The 19,860-nt window shown below is 38.0% G+C and overlaps 1 protein-coding gene and 1 pseudogene across 1 annotated transcript in view; both read right to left on the reverse strand.

Annotated features, from left to right (window-relative positions):
• Positions 1-19,860, reverse strand: part of LOC102812913 (thyrotropin receptor-like) — a 243,370-nt gene that overhangs the window by 19,398 nt on the left and 204,112 nt on the right. Inside the window, 1 exon segment of the mRNA XM_006864753.1 lies at positions 17,059-17,136. Within this exon segment, the coding sequence (XP_006864815.1) occupies positions 17,059-17,136 (78 nt within the window).
• On the reverse strand, positions 14,810-15,443 carry LOC102812531 (annotated as a pseudogene).

The raw sequence follows: 19,860 nt of genomic DNA on the forward strand, positions 1-19,860 counted from the left end.
AAAAAAAAAAAAAAAGAAAGTCAGATGGTTACAAACACTTTGGAGAAACATAAAGGCAGGAGATGGGTTGAAGACTGGGTGGGCACAGTGCAAATTTCAATATGGTGTTTAGGGAATACCTCAATGAGAAGCTTTCATTTAAGCAAAGACTTGACGGAAGTGAAGGAGCAAAGTCCATGGATATCTGCGGGAAAAAGCCTACTTGGTAGAGGGGCCATCATTGAAAGGTCTGAAAATGCTTGGGGTGATTTGTGATGGAGTAGAGAAAGGGGACAGACAGCATAGGGCTTTGTAGGCAATTTGTCATGACTGTGACTTTATTCTGCATAGGATGATAAGTCACCTGATTTTAAGCATAATTTTAAGAAAATGATCAAGAAAGATTAGAGAATTACAACGATGTAACAATAACCAATCATATGTGAAAGGGATTGATGTGGCATGGTGAATTAGTGCTAGCTTTACATCTGTGCACTGCTGCTATGGCCAGATGACCTTGGGTGACATACATGATGTCTCTGCACTGCACTTTTCTCATTTGTGAAATAGGGAAAATAAAATAGGGTTGCTAAGAGTCAGAATTGACTCAGTAGCACTTAACAACAATTGGAGTCCTGGTATGGCGTGGTAGGATAAGTATGGGACCACAAGGTTGGTTTGAACCACAAGGTTGGTGGTTCAAACTCACCAGCTGCTCCTTGGAAATGCTATACAGGGTTGCTATGAGTCAGAACTGACTCGATGGCTCTTAACAACAACATTGGATACCAAAGAAGCACATCGGATACCAAAGAAGCTCTGGTGGTATAGTAGGTTATGTGTTGGGCTGCTAACTTCAAGGTTACCAGTTCGAGTCTACTAGCTGCTCCACAAGAGAAATATATGATTTTGTGTTCCTGTAAAGATTTACAGCCTTGTAAACCCTATACAGGCACACAATCACTATACTACCATTGCATACCAGCAATCGTGAAGATGGAGCAGGGCCACGTGATGTTTCTTTCTGTTATATATAGAGCCACTATGAGTCAGAGCCAATTTGAAGGTAACAAACAACATTTGGAAAGTTACAAAGACTAAGGGAGACACTATTGTCTGTAAATGGCCTACTACATAGCTTAGGTTTAAAAATGGAAGCTGCAGGGTAGGGAATAGACACAAGATAGTTTGGGTGATGGGGGCGTGGGCAACATACAAGAAGGAGGAGTGGAATGGAAGAACAAGGCAGTTGGGAGAACATTTAGGCAGGTTTGCATAGGCTAAGTGGGACAGAGGTAAATAATGATGTATGCTAAACTTTGGAACAACAGGGCTCTGGGATACAAGGATTGAGGCATGGTTTGAATGGGTAAAAGAGGGGAAATAATGTTAAGATGCTTGGCTGTCTTTTGAATACTGATTTCCCTTGCCTACTATTGTAAAATAGGCACCTGAGGGGAAGAGAAAACTATAGCCAGAAACATCACCATAGAAAGCTTGTAAGTCCATCTTCAGCCTATAATTGATTGGAATACCTAAAATGGGGCTAGAACTTGCCCAGTGAAGGAGGCTTCCTGTGGAGCCTTTTCATTGTATAAGACCATAGGTGGAATCCTGAACCCCATCCAGAATCCTCTGAGGTGGGAAATTTCCACTTGAAAAGACAAGCAGACCAGCCTGGAGTGGCTAGAAGAACAGAAGATACTTCTTAAAAGAAAGGCCAGCAGGAAAAATAAAAAAATAATAACAGCAGTCTGATTGACTACTATAAGAACAAGCAAGTTGTTTGCTGGGGAGCCATCAAGGCAAGTGGTCGGGTCTCCTCAGAGCAAACCCCCTTCCAAGACTGAGACTCAAGTGGAATACATGAGCAGGCATGTGGTCTTGCTGGTGACCACGTTGGTCTACCGATAAAGGGAAGTGGAGAGAAAACAGCAATGAAGTTGTGAGCTAAGTCCAACCACGTTCAATAGACTCATGTCAACTTGGATAGAGACCTGGTTGGCCAGCAGTATGGCGAGATCTGGGGACTCCTGGGCCCAGAGACAGGGACATGGCCACAGAGGACTAGAGCAGAGAGGGAAGTGTCCAACTGATATGAAGTGAGGGGAGATGCACAAGAACACTCATACTTGTAGACAGTACCCACTTGACCTGGCTTCAATGGCCAGATGACCAGAATTTGACTAGAGGAAGAAAGAAGAGGAAAAAAAGAGTAATCTGCTACAACTTGATGATCTTGACCTATACTAATGGATGTAGTAGCTCAAAAGAGGGACTGAATCTTTACAGTGAGGATCATTCCCACCCCCTCAGTACACAGGGTTAGTAGGGATGGGCAACTTAGACATTGGCTACCCAAAATTGGGGAGAGGGTGCTACAAAGGCACGAAGTGACTGGATTACAAGCTTTCAAGAGGGAGTCTAGTTCCAGAGGGTGCAGAGGAAGGTAGATTCCCTACTGAGTGGTTTCCAAACTGTCTGAACAGGGCTGGTGAAAGGAGATGGGGCTAAGACTTTCTGGTTCAATAGTGAATAATTGCTATGAAGACTGACTGTGAGAGTTGCAAATGTAAATGTAGATGATTTGTAACAAAAGGAAGGGAGTGGTTAATTTTGCAGTCTAGGAGCAGAGGACCCTGGGACCATCAAGGGAGAAGAGTGGAGTGTGGGACCCTATCCAGAGAAGCATTGATGCCAGAGATGGAGGCAGAGAGGATGACATGGAGAGATGGAGCAGCTGGGGACTCTGGAATGAAGGAGGGAGAGGGCTGTGTTCTGACGGCTGGGGGGCAGGCTTGCAGGATGTACCCTTTGGTTGTTCAATGATGCATGGAGGGGATTGTAATCATTGCAATAAAATGAAATACAATAGGATGAATGTAAAGCTGATGTTCTCCCATGTAAACCATTACTCAATTCACAATAAAAACGAAAAAAATAAAATAAAAAATGGCTGCTGTTATTCATAAGGAAATACTTTTGTAATGATTTGTTGTTAAGTGCTCTGAGTCACTTCTGACTCATAGTGACCCTATACAGGGTTTCTGAGGAGCGGTTAGTGGGTTTAAATGACTGTGTGAACAGAAGTCAAGTGTTTATTCTACAACTCCACATCACAAATTGCTAAGCTTTTCTCAGAGAGCCTTTGATGGACAGATATGTAAATTTTCTTTTGTTTTGCTTAAATATGATGGTTTCCCTCCTTTCCTCCCTCTAAATTTGTATAATTACATTTCATTTAAGCCTATAGTTTTCAAAGTTTATGTAATCTCACAGAGTTTATTGTTTCAATCTAATGGATTCTGCAATGAAAAACTGCCACAGTAGGTTACATTGACCAGAGGAAATGCTGGCAAGTCACTGCCAATAGTCATTTACTGAAACACAAACACACAACAAACATCTCCTTCTCAATACTGATTCCCTTCTCTATGCACCCCAAGCATAAACTAAATGACCATTACCAGCAATGAAAGAATAGGATTCACCACTACCTGTGAGAAACAAGTCGGTTTCCTTTTAAGATGTATTATTTCTTTTAGACTCAGAGGTAGATCATAACTAACAAAATGGATTTCAGTGGCTTGGCAGAGGTAGTATGTCACAAGTAAGGAGTAAAACTCTCAGAAGGGTGAAAAATATAGTACTCAGGCATATTTACTTGAGAAGAATTGTGTGCCTAATTGTGCTCATCAAAAACTGATGTTTGTAGATCATTTATTGGAAATTTTAATCCCAGGTTGATTTATCCTTCTTATTAGTTCACCTGTTCCTAGCAACATCTAATTAATTGTAAACTCATAAATAAATCCTGCAGCCAAAGAGAGTACAGATGATTTTTGCCTCATCTATTTTGTTACAGGCAATCTCATTTCTCTTCTTTCATCACAATAATAGGAGCTTAAAATGAGTGAAATCACCAAGGATTATGAAAAGAATCATGTTGGGAAGGAGTCTCTGTGTGGTGCAAATGGTTACAAAGCTTGGTTGTTTACTGGAAGGCTGACACTTCAGAAGCAAGCTCTGGTGATTGCAAATCAACCATTGAAAACCCCGTGTATCCAAGAGCGCAGTCCTACTCTGACACACGTGAGTTGCCATAAGTCAGAGTTGGCTTGACACCAACTGGTTTGACTGGTTTATAGTTGGGAAAGTCACAACCCTTTGGGGTTGGAAGGATGAGATAAATATTTTTTAATAAAAATTAATTATAAATAAAGTTCCAGGTTCTGTGTAAAACATTTTTATAAAAAAATGTTTTACACAGAACCTGGAATTTTATTTATAATTAAATGGCAGCTTCATATTTGTAGTTTTCAAAGGAGAAATGGTTTTTAAAAAGGTATTCCTATTTGATTTTTGTTTTTAAGATTCATCAGCGTTGAGGGCTTCGGTCTAAATAGTAATAATTGGCTATGAAAATTGTTCAGAATTAACATGGTTTAGAAACTCTTACAAGCTTTGTGAACATACGATTCAGACTCAGCAACTATTCTTTTATGTTCTATCGGTTTTGATCCTGGTAGAAGCTCTCACTTAAACAATAAACTTTAACTGTTGTTAAGTGCTGTCGAGTGAGATTATTTTGTAACCGAGAATGATAGCAGTTGACCCTTATGTGACTGAAGAAATACAAAGTTTTTCATGGCCTTGAGGATCTTTGCAATAATTCCAACTCTTTCCCACCAAGAGTCAGCCAATTAGCTGAGTACTACAGTGATTTCTAAATACAGAGAGTCTCCAACTTAGGATGTATTCAAGTTATGATGAATCTACCAATGCATCTTTTTTTGTGTGTACATTTTATCATTAGTAATATGTACTACGTACAGTGCTGTAGTAATTTTAGAAGTTCACTCATAGATGTTTAAAGAAAAGATTTATAAAGTACTACTAATAAAAGGCAATACTAATGCAGACTTTATAAAAAATACATTTGACATACGTCAGAACTGACTTACAATGGAGTTATCAGAATGACACCCCATTGTAAGTCAGGGACAACGTGTAGGTCTAAGACATAAACCCTACCATTAGAGATTTCTCTTATCAGAGGCTGTGATAGTAATAAATGCTATCAGTCAATACATTAGAGTATTTTGAAAAGTAAGTATTTTGAGTTGTCAACAAAACTCTTCTAGCTTTAAGATTTCTAGGGCTGGTATAGCCCACCTCTTTGTTCTTGGCAGATACCGGCATGTATACAATTCTGGACAAGTAATTGTCAATTCTTTTTTCTTCAATTCTTCTGGAACCTTCCTTGAAGCACTCATTTACTCCACAAGAGGGTTGAAGACCCTCTCGTTTGCCACGCCTCTGAGGTGTGTGCACGTGACTGAGGAGGAGTGAATCACTTCAGTTGCTTCCCCCAATAGCTTAGCTCCGTTGACATGAATCTGACATGGTGCCCAAGTTGGGTACAAAAGCAGTCTATTTGTAACTCATTTCACAGTCAGTGAGCAGAGCAGATAAGTGGATAAACCTCCTCTGACTTTACCCTCCAGGAGGCTGTCTTTGTCTCTAAGATTGCTTCTCTGTGGGCTCCACTTGGCAAGCACAGAAAAGAAAACAAGGAGCTCTCTGGGTTGGTTAGGTCTCTGGGGCTTGATTTTTCTCCCCTTTGAGGGAGGTCCAGTGCCTGCCAAATAGCCAGGAAGTTCAGACAGGCAATTTGGTGGAACCACTTGTACAGAGGTTTGTTGTTGTTGTTATGTGCCACGGAGTCAGTTCTGACTCATAGTGACCCTGTATAGAGTTTCTGAGGCTGTAAATCTTTATGGGAGCAGAAAGCCTCATCTTTCTCCTGCGGAACAGGTGGTAGTTTCGAACTGCTGACCCTGAGGTTTGCAGCCCGATTTGTAACCACTATGCTAACAGAACTCGTTTGTACAGAGGTATCCAGGTCTAATGTATCAGGACTGAGAGTTGTTGTTAGGTGCCATTGAGTCAGAACCACTCATGGTGCCCTTATGCACAGCAGAATGAAACACTGCCCAATCCTGGGCCAACCTCACTACTGTTGTCATGCTTGAGTCCATCGATGCTGCCACTTGGCCAGTCCATCTTGTTGGGGGTCTTCCTCTTTTTCTTTGACACTCCATCTTCTCCAGTGACTGGTCCCTCCTGACAATAATTCCGAAGTATGAGAGACAAAGTTTGGCCATCCTGGCCTCTAAGGAGCACAGTGGCTGCACTTCTTCCAACACAGATCTGTTTCTTCTTTTGGCAGCCTATGGCACTTTCAATATTCTTCTCCAACACCGTAACTCAAAAGCAACAATTCTTCTACGGTCTTCCTTATTCACTGTCCAGCTTTCACATACATATGAGGTTATTGAAAATACCATGGCTTGGGTCAGGCGCACCTTAGTACTCAAGCTAACATCTTTGCTTGTCAACACTTTAAAAAGGTCTTGTGCAGCAGATTACCTAAGGCAAATCTGATTTCTTGACTGCTGCTTCCTTGAGCATTGATAGTTGATCCAAGAAGAATGAAGCCTTGACAACTTCAATCTTTTCTCCATTGATAAGAATGCTGTTTATTGGTCCAGTGGTGAGGATTTTTGTTTTCTTTACATTGAGATGCCATCCATACCAAAGGCTGTGCTCTTTGATCTTCATCAGTAAATGTTTTAAGTCCTCTTCAGTTTCAGCAAGCAAGGTTGTATCATCTGCATATTGCAGGTTGTTAATGAGTCTTCTTCCAATCCTGATGTCACATTTGTCTTCATAGAACTCAGCTTCTCGGATTATTTGCTTAGCATACAGGTTGAATAAGTATGGTGAAAGAATACAACCCTGTTGCACACCTTTCTTAATTTTAAACCATTCAGTGTTCCTATGTTCTGTTCAAACAACTGCCTCTTAGTCCAGGTACAGATTCCTCATGAGCACAATTAAGTGTTCCGGAACACTCATACTTTGCACTGTTGTCCATAGCTTGTCATGATCCACACAATCGAAAGCCTTTGTGTAGTCAGTAAAGCACAGGTAAGCATGGAGGTAGTAACTCTGAATACCAACAGAGGGGGAAGGAGTCTTCACATCTAGTATCAGTGCTATCCCTCTGTACACAGGGTAGATAGGGATTGGCAACTTAGACATAGGCTACTTAAAATGAGGGGGCGATAAAGGCACAAAGTGACTGACTTACAAGGTTTCAAGGGGGAGCTTAGTTTAATAGTGTGTGGGGAAAGAAAGGGTCCCCACTTAATAGTTTTTATCTTGTCTATATGGGTCTGGTTAAAAGAGATGGGGATAAGATTCTTATGATTCAATAGTAAGTACTTGTTATGACTAATTGTGACTGTCACAATTGTAAAGGTAGACATTTGTAACAAAAACAGGAGATTAGTTAGTTTAACAGTCCAGAAATAAAGGACCCTAGGATCATCAAGGGAGAAGTGCACAAACGGAATGCAAGACCTTATCCAGAGAAGCAGCGACACTAGAGATGGAGGCAGAGATGGAGAGAGGGAGCAGCTGAGGACTCTAGATTCATGGAAAGAGAGGGACTAAGAGCTGGTGGCCAGGAGGCAGACTTGCACAATGCGCCTTTGGTGGTGTAAATTATTATATATGCCTGAGTGTTTAAAAAAAAAAAAAAAAAAAAGAGCTAACGTCAATAGAGAGAAACACTCTTAAGTGGTACATGGAGGGGATTATAATCATTGTAATGAAACAAGGTGTATGGTTTGTTGACTATAAAACTGATGATCTGCCTTGCAAACTTTTCCTCAATCTATAATTAAAACCTTAAAAAAAAAAAAAAAGATAGAAGGAATACATAGAGTTACTGTACCAAAAAGAATGAGTTGACTTTCAACCTTTTGAGGCGGTACCATATGATTAAGGACTGATGTTATTGATGGAAGAAGTCCAAGATGCAATGAAAGCACTGGTGGAAACCAAGGCTCCATGAATTGACAGAATAGCAGTTGAGATGGTTTAACAAATGGAGTCAACCCTGCAAGTTCTCACTCAGCTCTGCCAAGATGTGGAAGACAGCTACCTGACATACTGACTAGAAAAGACGCATATGCATGCCTATTTCAAAGAAAGGTGATCCAATAGAATGTGGTAATTATCTAACTATATCATTAACATCACACACAAATAAAATTTGGTTGAAGATCATTTTAAAATGTCCATAGCAGTAAATTGGCAGGGAACTTCCAGAAATTCAAGCAGGATTTAGAAGAGGATGTGGAATGTTGATGTCAGATAAATATTGGCTGTAACACCAGAAAGATATTTACTTGTATATAATGACTATGCAAAGGCATTCAACTGTGTGAGACATAACAAATTCACGGATAGCATTGCAAAGGATGGGAAAACTTAGTTGTTCTCATGTGAATTTATACATAGACCAAGAGACAGATGCTCCATAGTTTATAGTCAGGAAAGGTATTCATCAATGTTTTATCCTTTTACCATTCTTATTCTGTCTCTATACTGAGAAAATAATTCCAGACTGTGGATCATATGAAGAAGAATGCAGTATTAGTGTTGTTAAGGAAAACTCCTTAACAGCCTGCAATATGCACATGATAGAACCTTACTTACTAAACGTGAAAAAGACTTAAAACCTCACTGATGAACATCAAAGGCTACTGCCTTTAGTATGAATTACATCTCAGCATAACGAAAACAAAAATCCTCATAACTGGACCAATAAGGAACATTATGATAAAGGGATAAAATATTGAAGTTGAAAAGAATTTCATTTTACTTGGATTCATAATCAATGCCTATGGAAACAGCAGTAAGAAAGCAAGTGATATTAAAGTGTTAACATTTTAAAGTGTTAACAAAAAAGCTCTTTAAAGTGTTTACAGCAAAGATGTTGCCTTGAGGACTAAAGTGCACCTGACCTAAACCATGGTATTTTCATTTGCCTTATATAAATAAGAAATTGCATGATGAAAAAGGAATACCAAAGAAGAATTTGGATGCCTTTGATTTACGATACTGGCAAAGACTGATAGAAGAATGAATGAATCTATCTTAGAAGACGTACAACCAGAATGCTCTTTAAAAGTAAGGAGGGTAAGACTTTGTCTCACGTGTTTTGGACATGTGAGGGACCAGTCCCTAGAGAAGCTCACCATACTAGGTAAAGTAGAGGGTCAGCCAAAAAGAGGGAGACCCTCAGAGATGGGTTGACATAATGATTATAACAGTGGACTCAAACGTATCAATGACTGAGGATGGCCGTATCGGACAGTGTTTCATTCTGTTGTGCATGGGGTTGCTGTGAGTTAGAACTGACTTAATGACACCTCAAAACAACAACCGTATCTTTCAGATTAAATTATTTTTTTAGTTGTCTGAACACATCCTGTTTTCCTTAGACTTGCCTTTGTTCTTTTGCTCATAATGCTCTGTCTGTTGTAATTCTCTGCCTTATCCAAAGTCCATCTCAAATTCTACAATCTTTAATGAGGCCTTTGCTGATCCCCTTAGAAATGTTCACTTGATTCTCATATCTATTATGACTCTTTTTACATTTAAATGGATAGTTATTAATTCACATTTCTTCTGGAAATTGTGACCTCTTTAAAAGCTGAGGTTGTTTGTGTCTCTTTCATCCTTATAACCTTCATGGAAGTCCTGATGTGGTATTATAGGCTAAGCACTGAATTGCTAGTGCAAAGTCGGTGCCTCAAACCCACCAGCCACTCCTCAGGAACCCAATATAAGGTTGCTATGAGTTGGAACCAACTTAACAGCTCATAACAACAGCCTTCCTGGAATTTGATAAGTGCTCACTAAAATGCCTATTGAATAAGTGAGTAAATGAGCACTTGGTACTTGTTTGTTTGCGGTTAATCATTTCTCCTTAAGAACAAAAGTGAAAAGACAGGTTAAACTCTGGATGGTGGAGGTGTGGTTCTTGGATGCCATCTATTTGATTCCAACTCGTGGTAACTTCATGGGTGTTAAGGTAAAGCTGTGTTCCTGAGTGTTTCTAGTAGCTTATTTTTTATTTTTTGTGAGTAGCTTTCCAAGTCTTTCTTCTGAGGTGTCTCTGGTCTTAGTTGAACCTCCAATTTTTCCTTAAATAGTTAAGCATTTGTACTAACATAAGACTTAGGAACAGTGGACATTAGGACTAAAACTGATTTTTTGTGTAGGCCAAAAATTTATACAGAATATCAAGTAAATAATAAAAAGATAGGCAACTCAGGCTTTATAATCTTGACTTGGTATTCTTGTTTTTTTAAAGATTTTTTTAAAGTATCATTTTAATAGCCAATACTTAGATATTTGGTACATAGACATAATGATATAAAATACAAACAATTTTGATTATTTTCACATAAACCATTAATATGGATATCTGACAGATTCCAAAAGATGTAAACTCTGAACTCAGGTATAAAATATCTTGGGGAGTTCATTTTAAATGCCATTTAGTCCTGCAATTAGAGTTTTTAAAAAATAATATGACAAATATATGGATTTCTGAAGTATAAATCAACATACAAATCTATATTTTTCTTAATATTTCTCATTAAAGCATCTTGAAAGACACATACTACAACATCAGGTTGAACACTGAAACTACGTGTAATGAAAAGGCATGAGGGTTTTATTAGAATTGTATAGTACACTTACCAAATATTTACATAAAATAAGCACAAAGTTGTCAAATAAAATTACGTATTTGATTATCTTATTCTCCAAGTTTATCCATCACCTTCAGAAGATTAATCATTGAATTTCAATGACGAATAAGGACACATGTAGGAAGAAATATAAAAAAACTTAGTTCTTTCTTTTGAGATGTGTGAAGAGTAGCATAATTTTCCCTTGGGGATTGTCAAAGATTTCCCAGAACTACTGGATCATAGATTCTTTTAAAAATAGAGTGAGAATTAAAACTCATCCTCCCTTACCAGAACACAGACTGTCCCCCAGTTTACAGATGCTCTAAGCCAGAGGGTAAGCAAAGGAAACATAAGTATCTTCATCTTTTCCTAAAGAGGTAGCTCCAGGAAAAGAAACATCATTACCTTTCTCCCTTCAACAATTTATATTGTTTGTTAAAAAAAACCATTATAGGAGAAATAAAAGGGTTGTTTTGAATTAATTTAGAGACAGCATAACAATTATGAGGATGACACACGAATAGACCGCGTTGCATTCTGTCGTACACATTCGACAACACCTAACAACAACAACTCAGAGCAGTATTCCTCAACCCTGACTACAAATTAGAATCACTTTGAGAACTTTTGAAAAGACTGAAAAGCATGTTTATACTGTCAGAAATTCATATTTACTTTGTACAGAAGTGGTCTATATTAAAAGCCCCTTACTTAAGTGGTAATAAGGGGAGTCATTATTTTTTCCATAAAAAATAGTTGCACAACATTAATATATACCAATCATAATTGTACGTAATTGATTATTTATGATTTCATTAAAATGTTAGTTTTAATTATGAATTACTGTTACAAAAATATCTCTAACTCACTCATTCCTTTCTACTAATCTGAATCATTCTTTACTCAATAGTTTAACAGGAGTTCACACTCAAAAACTTTTCTCAAGATATGTAGAGAGAACATTAGAATAACATAGAGTTTTAGTTTTCAAGTCATGGGGTTGACTTGGTTCTTGATTGAAAAGAAAAAAGGGCAAAAATTTGAATATACACTGCACAAAAAACATACAAGTAACCAGTAAACATGGGAAGTTGCTCAACATCCTTAATCACTAGAGAAATACAAATTAAAACCACAAACAGGTATCACTTTACACCCACTAGAATAAGCAAAATCCCAAAGATTGACAAAAGAAAGAGTTGGACAGTATGCAACTCGCCTATTTTCCAGTGGGAACAGAAAATGGAACAACCGTTTTGGAAAACAGTTTGGTAGTTCTAAACTTAAATACATGCCTACCCTAGGACCCAGGCTCCTATATTTTTCCCCAAGAAAATGTAACAAGCATGTATTTACCTATGAAAGATTGGGACATCAGCAAATTTTCTGAGATGATTACAATATTCTACATTTTGATTAGTAAGTTTTGTCAAACCTCATTAAACTGTCCAGTTAAAAGCTGTACATGTTACTGGTAATAAACTATACCTCAAAAAATAACTTTGCTCAGGAGTAACCCAGATAAATCATGTATTGAACACATCTGTAGTTTCCAGGAATGCTAAAACGAACCTGCAGTAATTTTTCAGCCATCTAAAAATATGGTCTTATGAGAATCAGTCATTATGAGTCAAAAGAAAAAAAAAGGCTTATTTTCTCTAAAGCAATATGACAATATGTAAATCTACTAACCTTGGATTTGCAATGATTAATGTGATCATTTAAGAGCAACAAAAGTTTATTTTTGAACTTTATTTTTGTGGATAAGGAAGACTCAAGGATATTTATCACAGACATTTCTCTTTGTAGGAGATACTTATAATGATAAGTGGGACTACCAGTAATTTTCAACAGTAAGCTAAATGCTTATGAACGTGGGTTATGTAATTTAAACCTTAGAGAACTCCTGTTGTTAGGAAAGGCATTTTATTTCAGGGAATTCTTTCCTTTGGGATTATAATCACCAGTAGCTTCTTGTTCAAAATAAGATGAAAAGTAAACAAGATAATAAGAGTAAGTTTAAAAATGGAAAATGGAGATTGTATTTCCTAAATTAAAAATCAGTAAGTAAAAAATGTTATTAAGCCAAGTTCTAAAAGATTTTATTCCCCCTCTTTAATAGCAAAGACTGGAGCCTTGGTGCAGCACTGTAGGATAAGCCCTGTACTTCTAACCATAAGATCAGTGGTTCAAATCCACCACCTGATCCTTGGAAACCCTGTACAGGGCTGCTAGTAGTCAGAACTGACTTGATAGCAGTTAACAACAACAACAGTAAAATTGGAGAATCTTTCTTTTTACTCTGAATAATGCATTTCTTTTAAATTAGATTCTGTTTTGAGAAATGATCTTAAAAAAAGATGGCAAAAGAAGTGGGCAAGTTGGATTGCTTTTTGTCGAATGTTAGAGATGACTGCTCTTTTGCAAAAATCTTTATGAGGTAAAAGTATATATATATACACACAATATTCAACTCTCTGCATTTTAAATGAACTTCAAGACTTTCTAAATTTGACTTTTGTACCAAATGCCTGTTTTGACTATTTGATATTCAGTTTCAATTTATGAAACATTGTTGAGTACTTGCTATCTTCTCTTTTAAGGTGCAAGAGTTAAAAAAAAAAAAAAAAAGGTATAGTCCATTTCCTCAAGGATCTTAAAATCTAGTTATGGGAAGAAGATATGTGGGGAATAAAATAATTAAGATTGTGAGCACAGTTCAGAGTTAAAATGAAAGAGATGTCAAGAGGTCAAATGGTTACTTAACAAATATATTTTAAAGTAACAGCTGTGATTGGAATTATTTTTTGTTGTTGTTACAAAAATTCTACCTTCACAATTGTGACAATTGCAATTAATCATGATAACAATTACTATTGAATCATAAGAATCTTATCCCCATCTCCTTTCACCAGACCCATCTAGACAAGAAGAAAACTATTCAGTGAGTACTCTACACACTCTTAAACTAAACTCCCTCTTGAAACCTTGTAAGCCAGTCACTTCGTGCCTTTATCGCTCCCTCATTCTACGTAGTCAATGTTTAAGTTGCCCATCCCTATCTACCCTGTATACAGAGGGGATAGCATTGATACTAGATATGAAGACTCTTCCCTCTCTGTTGGTATTTTGAGCTACTACCTCATGAATATAGGTCAAGTTCATCAAATTGTAGCAATTTACCCTCATTTCCTTTATCAAGAATTGTTTTCTTTTATATGTGATTGGAATTTGAGGAATGAAATTGGACTCTTTTTCATTCTTCCTTCCCTTCCATTGGCCTCTGAAATGGTGACATAGCTATTTTCCTCTTTCTTTTTGAATTTAATTTGTATGAAAATAATTGTTTTTGTTGTTAAGTGTCATTGAGTCCGTTCCGACCCATAGCGACCCTGCATAGGGTTTCCAAGGAGCATCTGGTGAGTTTGAACCACCAATCTTGTGGTTCAAACCAACCTTGTGATCGAGTGCTTATCCTACAGGCCACACCAAGACTCCATTAAAATAACACACGGACTAATTTTAGGCTTCTGTCTAATCCCTTCCCATGGTATGTATGTTTTTGGAGGTCCAACCATTTTCAACTTCTTGAATTTCTTGGCAAAATTGTAAATATTTATTGATTTGCCAATTTAAAATGTCACCACTGTCACTTTACTGTGGAAGTTAAGGATTTAACTCACTTCTAACACCTCACCCATTCATACAATTACTCTCCTGATACACCTTCACTCTTCACTCTCTTGAAATAGTTTTAGGATGTATTTCTTAGATCCACCTTCAGTCTTCTGGTTATTACAATTCTGCTGTTCATTGCTGGTGAGACTCTGTGGGTTAATGCTCTTGACTACAAGGGCAATTTGAACCACAAGGTTGGCAATTCAAGCTCACCAGCTGATCCTCAGAAACCCTATGCAGGGTAGCTATCAGTTGGAACTGACTCGCCGATGCCACTTAACAACAATTGTTCACTGCTGAACCAAGTAGTGTCCTGTGTTTTCACATCTTTTCTAAAATGAACATATTTTATTTAAATAAATCCTCCAGTGGGAACTGAAGAGTTCATTGCTTGTTTTTGGAAGAAGGCTGAGTAAATACAATTTGTCAAATTTACCTGTACTGCTCACCAACGCTCCCTTATTGGAAACAACACTATTTCCACATCACAGTTCACAAAAGTCTCAAAATTCTGTGTTAAAAAGTCTCAAAACTTACTTCTGTCTTGATTCGAACCAAGCTTTATTAACGTTTCACTTAATATCATCATCTCCATCTTCATAAATTTTCTTTAGGACATTCATCAGTCCATCACTTGGATCTGTTTCTCTTTGCATTCTTTTTCAACCTGAGTCAGATAGTCCCACCAAGTGTTTTCAACTTTCTTTCTACACAAGATAAGGACTGTAGCAGACTTGATTTTTTTTTTTTAACTGCCATCTACAGAGAAGGATTTCAAGGCTATTAACGATAATGGACTAACTCTTCCCATTTAGATTCTTTACCAGAAGATCAAACAATGTCTGTGAAATACAGCTGCACAGTCCCAGTGATGGACTCCTGTTAAAGTGATGTAGGTTTTCACAAACTTATGTGACTGATCGCATCCATAAGTACTGATTTTCACTGTATACCCCACTGAAGTGGGAACAACCACAGCCACCGGCATTTCATTGACAACAGGGCCTGCTTTCCCCTGTGATTCTGCTGTATCTTGTTCTTGATTTCTGTCTCAGTCTTGACTTTTTCACCTGTAAGAGCATCATGTACTCTTTTTCTAATGGCCTTTTCTAGTAGCACCTTTACCTCTTCCAGATCTTTCTGTAGCTCTTTCAAACCAGAAGCCATGGTAGGGTTGAGTCAGACCAAAGGCTGGAGCTGCAGTTGTGTAGAGCACGCAGTGCCTGTGGAACCTTCACTTCCTTTTCTTGTCTAACTTTTTTGTTTCTTCATGCGATGTCTGTTTGTCTCTCTTGTTTATTTGCACAATTTGGTTTGAATGGGTCTCTTACTAAGTTGTCCCACATGTACCAAAAGTTTTGTAAAGCACATCTCAAATACATTTCTCACATGCTAAGGCCTGTCTAGCAACCTATCAATGGCATTTTATTTCTAAAAGACCTTCCTCTTGAAGCCCTTGATCCTGCTTTGATCTAGCTGGCTCCTGACTCTTGGGGATTCATGCATATTTGAAAGAAACACTGATCAGTTCTGCTCCTTCCATGTGATCAGTTGTTTACTGAACTGTATGATCCATAGGGTTTTCACTGTCTGACTTTTAGAATTAGATTGCCAGGGCTTTCTTCATCATGTAATGTCATCGAGTGAATTGTATTCCCCAAAATATGAGTCAGCTTGGCTGGACCATGACATTCAGTAGTTAGGCAGTTTGTAACACCCAGCGCTTATCCTACAGCACCACACCAGGACTCCATATATACATATGGATAAGTACCCAGCACTTATACTACGGCATGGCACCAGGACTCCATATATACATATGGATAAGCACTTGACCTTGGCGAGTTGGAATCACAGAGAAAACGTCCCTTACATGGATCAAGTCTATGACCTGAATAAGGGTGCTGCATCCCACTCTTCTCCCTTTGTTGTAATTAAGTGCCATCGAGTTATTTCTGACTTATAGTGACCCTGAATAGGGCTTCCAAGGAGCAGCTGGTGGGTTTGAATGCCGATCTTGTGGCTAGTAGTCTAGTGCTTATTCTACAGAACCACAACAGTGTGGCGCTATAGGATCAGCACTGGATTGATCGATGTAAGGAAAGTTTCCCTGGGGTGTGGCCCACATCACCTTTTGTAAGAACTAAAAGGAGAGAGCAGTAAACAAGAAAAAGGCACCTTAGTGCCACCAAGAAAGGAGAACTGGGAACAAAGCATGTCCTTTGGACCTGGGGTCTTTGTGCTCTGCCATTCCTAGATTCAGGTGAAGGTTGAACACAGAGAAAGAAAAAGCCTACCCCTTGGAGCTGGTGCCCTAAATTTGGACTTCTAGTCTCTTGAACTGTGACAGAATATATTGGTTTGTTAATGTCATCACCATGGGTATTTTTGTTATAGCGCATGAAGACACACCTCTTTAGTGTGGATGTGATGCTGAGACCTGCTCAGAGTCACAGCCAAACACAATCCTCCACTGACAGAGAGGCAGTAGTTACACAGGAAGTATCTGTTAGTTTTTTTATGAGAGGGCCTCTGTGAATGTCCACACACAGGGGACTGCCTGATAAGACATTAGGATGACATGGTGGGCATAGTGCCTTCTGAGTCTCAAAGATCTTGGACTTTATATTGTGGAGTAGCCTATACAGCGGGGTAGACAATCTTCAGAAAAAGCCCTTATCTAAGAAAACAGCACCCTCACTATGAACATCAGCGTCTCCTTTCAATCTTCCTCACCTGGAAAAATAAAAAAAAGCAAATATTCTCTTGATGTCTTACTCACAGAAAGGTGGGTCCACTGAATACTCCTCCAAATGCATCCTTGTCAATAACTGTCAGGTGTTTATTCTTGTTCAAGTAACTAGAGGAAGAAAGAGAGAGGCAGGGAGGAAGGAAGAGAAAGTTGGGTGATGGGGAAGACACAAAGAATCAGAGAGACAGAGAGAGAAAGAGACAACGAATGAGCCAAGGTTAAGTAATCATAACAAATTGATACAGATATCAAAACACATGTAACCAAATCTCCCTAACTGATTTTAAGAATTTGGAAAATACTTTATTTCTTCTGGATTAAGCATCCAAACATTGTGGATTTCAATTCTATGAGTTTTATATAAATTATACATTTTAGAAAATGAGCATGTATGTTTTGATCTAGTTTGCACAGCCAGATTTCATCAGAGTTACCTAGATTCCATATACACCTGGTCCATAGAAATTGCATTTTTTAATCCTCATCAGAACTAACTGGTTTGAATCTTGTTTCTCACCATTGAACAATATTCCCATTTGTTCTTGAGGACCAGACTTAAATCATGAATAGAATGATGGTGGTCAGGATGGTGAGTGGTAATTAGAAATTCTGACTTTTCTTTTGGGGTAGGGTTGGCAGATTTAACAAATAAAAATGCAGGATACTTTTTAAAATTGAAATTCAGATTAACAGTGAATGATATTTTTGTATAAGTATGACCCATGCATACTTTTGTGATATTCTTATACTAAAGTTTATGTTATAGTTGAGACATTCTTAAACTGAAAAAAAAAAAAAGTTGTCTGAAATTCAAATGTGATTTGGTGCCCTGCATTATTAATTTTTTTGGCAAGCTTATTTTGAAGGGATATATGTAAATAAGATTATAGAATGTTTCATGAAGCCATTTGATGGGCCCTTGGATCTTTCCAGTTTGAAAATAAACTCGGCATCTGAGAATAAAATATTTTGGAAAAACACAGGGAATGGAAGCAAATACTATTGAATGATGATTCACAGAAGCAATTTTAATCATTGCAATGAAACAATGGTATAAAGCTGATGTTCTCCCATGTAAACTACCACTCAGTTTACAATTAAAACTTAAAAAAAAATATATTTTTTGCAAGCTATTTAAGTCACAGAGTGATTTTGAAACGTAAAATTTCCTCCAAATGGGTAAAAGCTTCCATGGATTTTGAAACTTAAATTATTTTGACTCTACTTTTTTTTTTTTTTCCCCCCTTAGGGAACAAAATTATCTAAAAAGAAACAAAGCACATAAATATCCTGTAATAAATGATCCCGGGTTTTGCATGTTTTGTTGTTGTTAGATGCTGGTTGGTCAATTTTGAGTCATGGTGACCTAATTTGTGCAGAGTAAAACTATGCCATAGGGTTTTCAAGGCTATGGCCTTTTGGAAGCAGATTGCCGACCTGCCTTTTCAAGTACCTCTGGGTGGGTTTGAACTGCCAACCTTTTGGTTGGTAGTCCCACACTTAACCATCAATGCCATCCAGGAACTCCTAAATTTAGCCTAGTCAATACTAGAGTTACTGAGTGGACACCAGTTGATGAAAATGAATGCAGTGGAGACTTTTACATGTTTAGATAATGATTTCATTTTTTCTAGTTATGGTGTTTGCTCTTCATGATGTGATAGGAAGATATGGTCAGAAGGATCCTTCTCCAGGGCCCTCAAAGAGAAACCCCTGCCCCGGTTAAGTGACCAATCCATCCCTTTTTCTGAATCAAAGTTGGAGAGAGGGAATGTGGATTTGCTTGTGGCTAACCAAAGGGGAGGCAATAAGAGGCCTATAAGAGGCAGACGGGAGCAGTGTTTCTGTGTAGGTCCCTTCCCTAACATCCTGTTCCAGCTACTCTGTTCCTCTGTAGAGAATGGGACCTAGACTAAGAGTGGGCAACTTCACAATCCATTTGAGGAGAAAGAGTTCACTAGCTACAAATACTGGAGCAGTCTCCCTCTTCTGGGCAGGAAAAGGTATTAATCAAATGACATAAATAATGGGGTAACATGTAATGAGGCCTCATAAACTAATCTTTATTTTTCTTTCTCTTGACTTGTTTTCTCAAATAGAGATTGAAAAGGATCAAATCTAAAGTGGCTTCCTCTGGTTTTCCTTACATATCATACTGTTTATTTTCTTCATGCCACTTATCACAATCTGCAGTTACTTTGTTTACTTGTCTTGTTATCTGCCTGTCAACTAGAAGAAAAGCTCCATGTCTTATTGATTGCTGTACCCCCAGTGCCTGAATTCAGTGCCTTTGTAACTTTGTTGATTGAATGAAGAAATAAATAAATACAACTTTCCTCCAAGATCATGAAGGGCAATGTCAAATTATGTTGAGCTACATGATTGCTTTAGAAAAAAATAGTGGCAAAAGAAGAGAGAAGATTCAGCATATAATGTGGTGGCATTTGGTCAGTTGACCTTTTTCTTGGCAATTGACAAGTAAGCTGGTTTACAAATGCCACCAGGTTATGGCCTAGAAATATCTGTTTAGGTGTTGTTGAGTGCTATTGAGTTGGTTATGACACATAGCGACTCTGTATAGGGTTGCTGAGGAGTGACTGGTGAGATTGAACCATGGACCTTGTGGTTCAAACTGACTGTGTGGTCCTGTGCTTTATCCTATAGCGCCACGCCAGGACTCCTGTTTAGGTAATGGTTGGCTATCAATCTTACAGGACTTCTTCATGATAAATCTGACATGGAGAAGGTCAAGTAAGCATGTGTGTGTGTGTGTGTATATAGATATATATAAAATGTGTATATATTATGTGTGTATATATATATACACATACA

Source organism: Chrysochloris asiatica, unplaced genomic scaffold (assembly GCF_000296735.1).
Source record: "Chrysochloris asiatica unplaced genomic scaffold, ChrAsi1.0 scaffold00070, whole genome shotgun sequence".
In the NCBI taxonomy this organism is placed as follows: Eukaryota; Metazoa; Chordata; class Mammalia; order Afrosoricida; family Chrysochloridae; genus Chrysochloris; species Chrysochloris asiatica.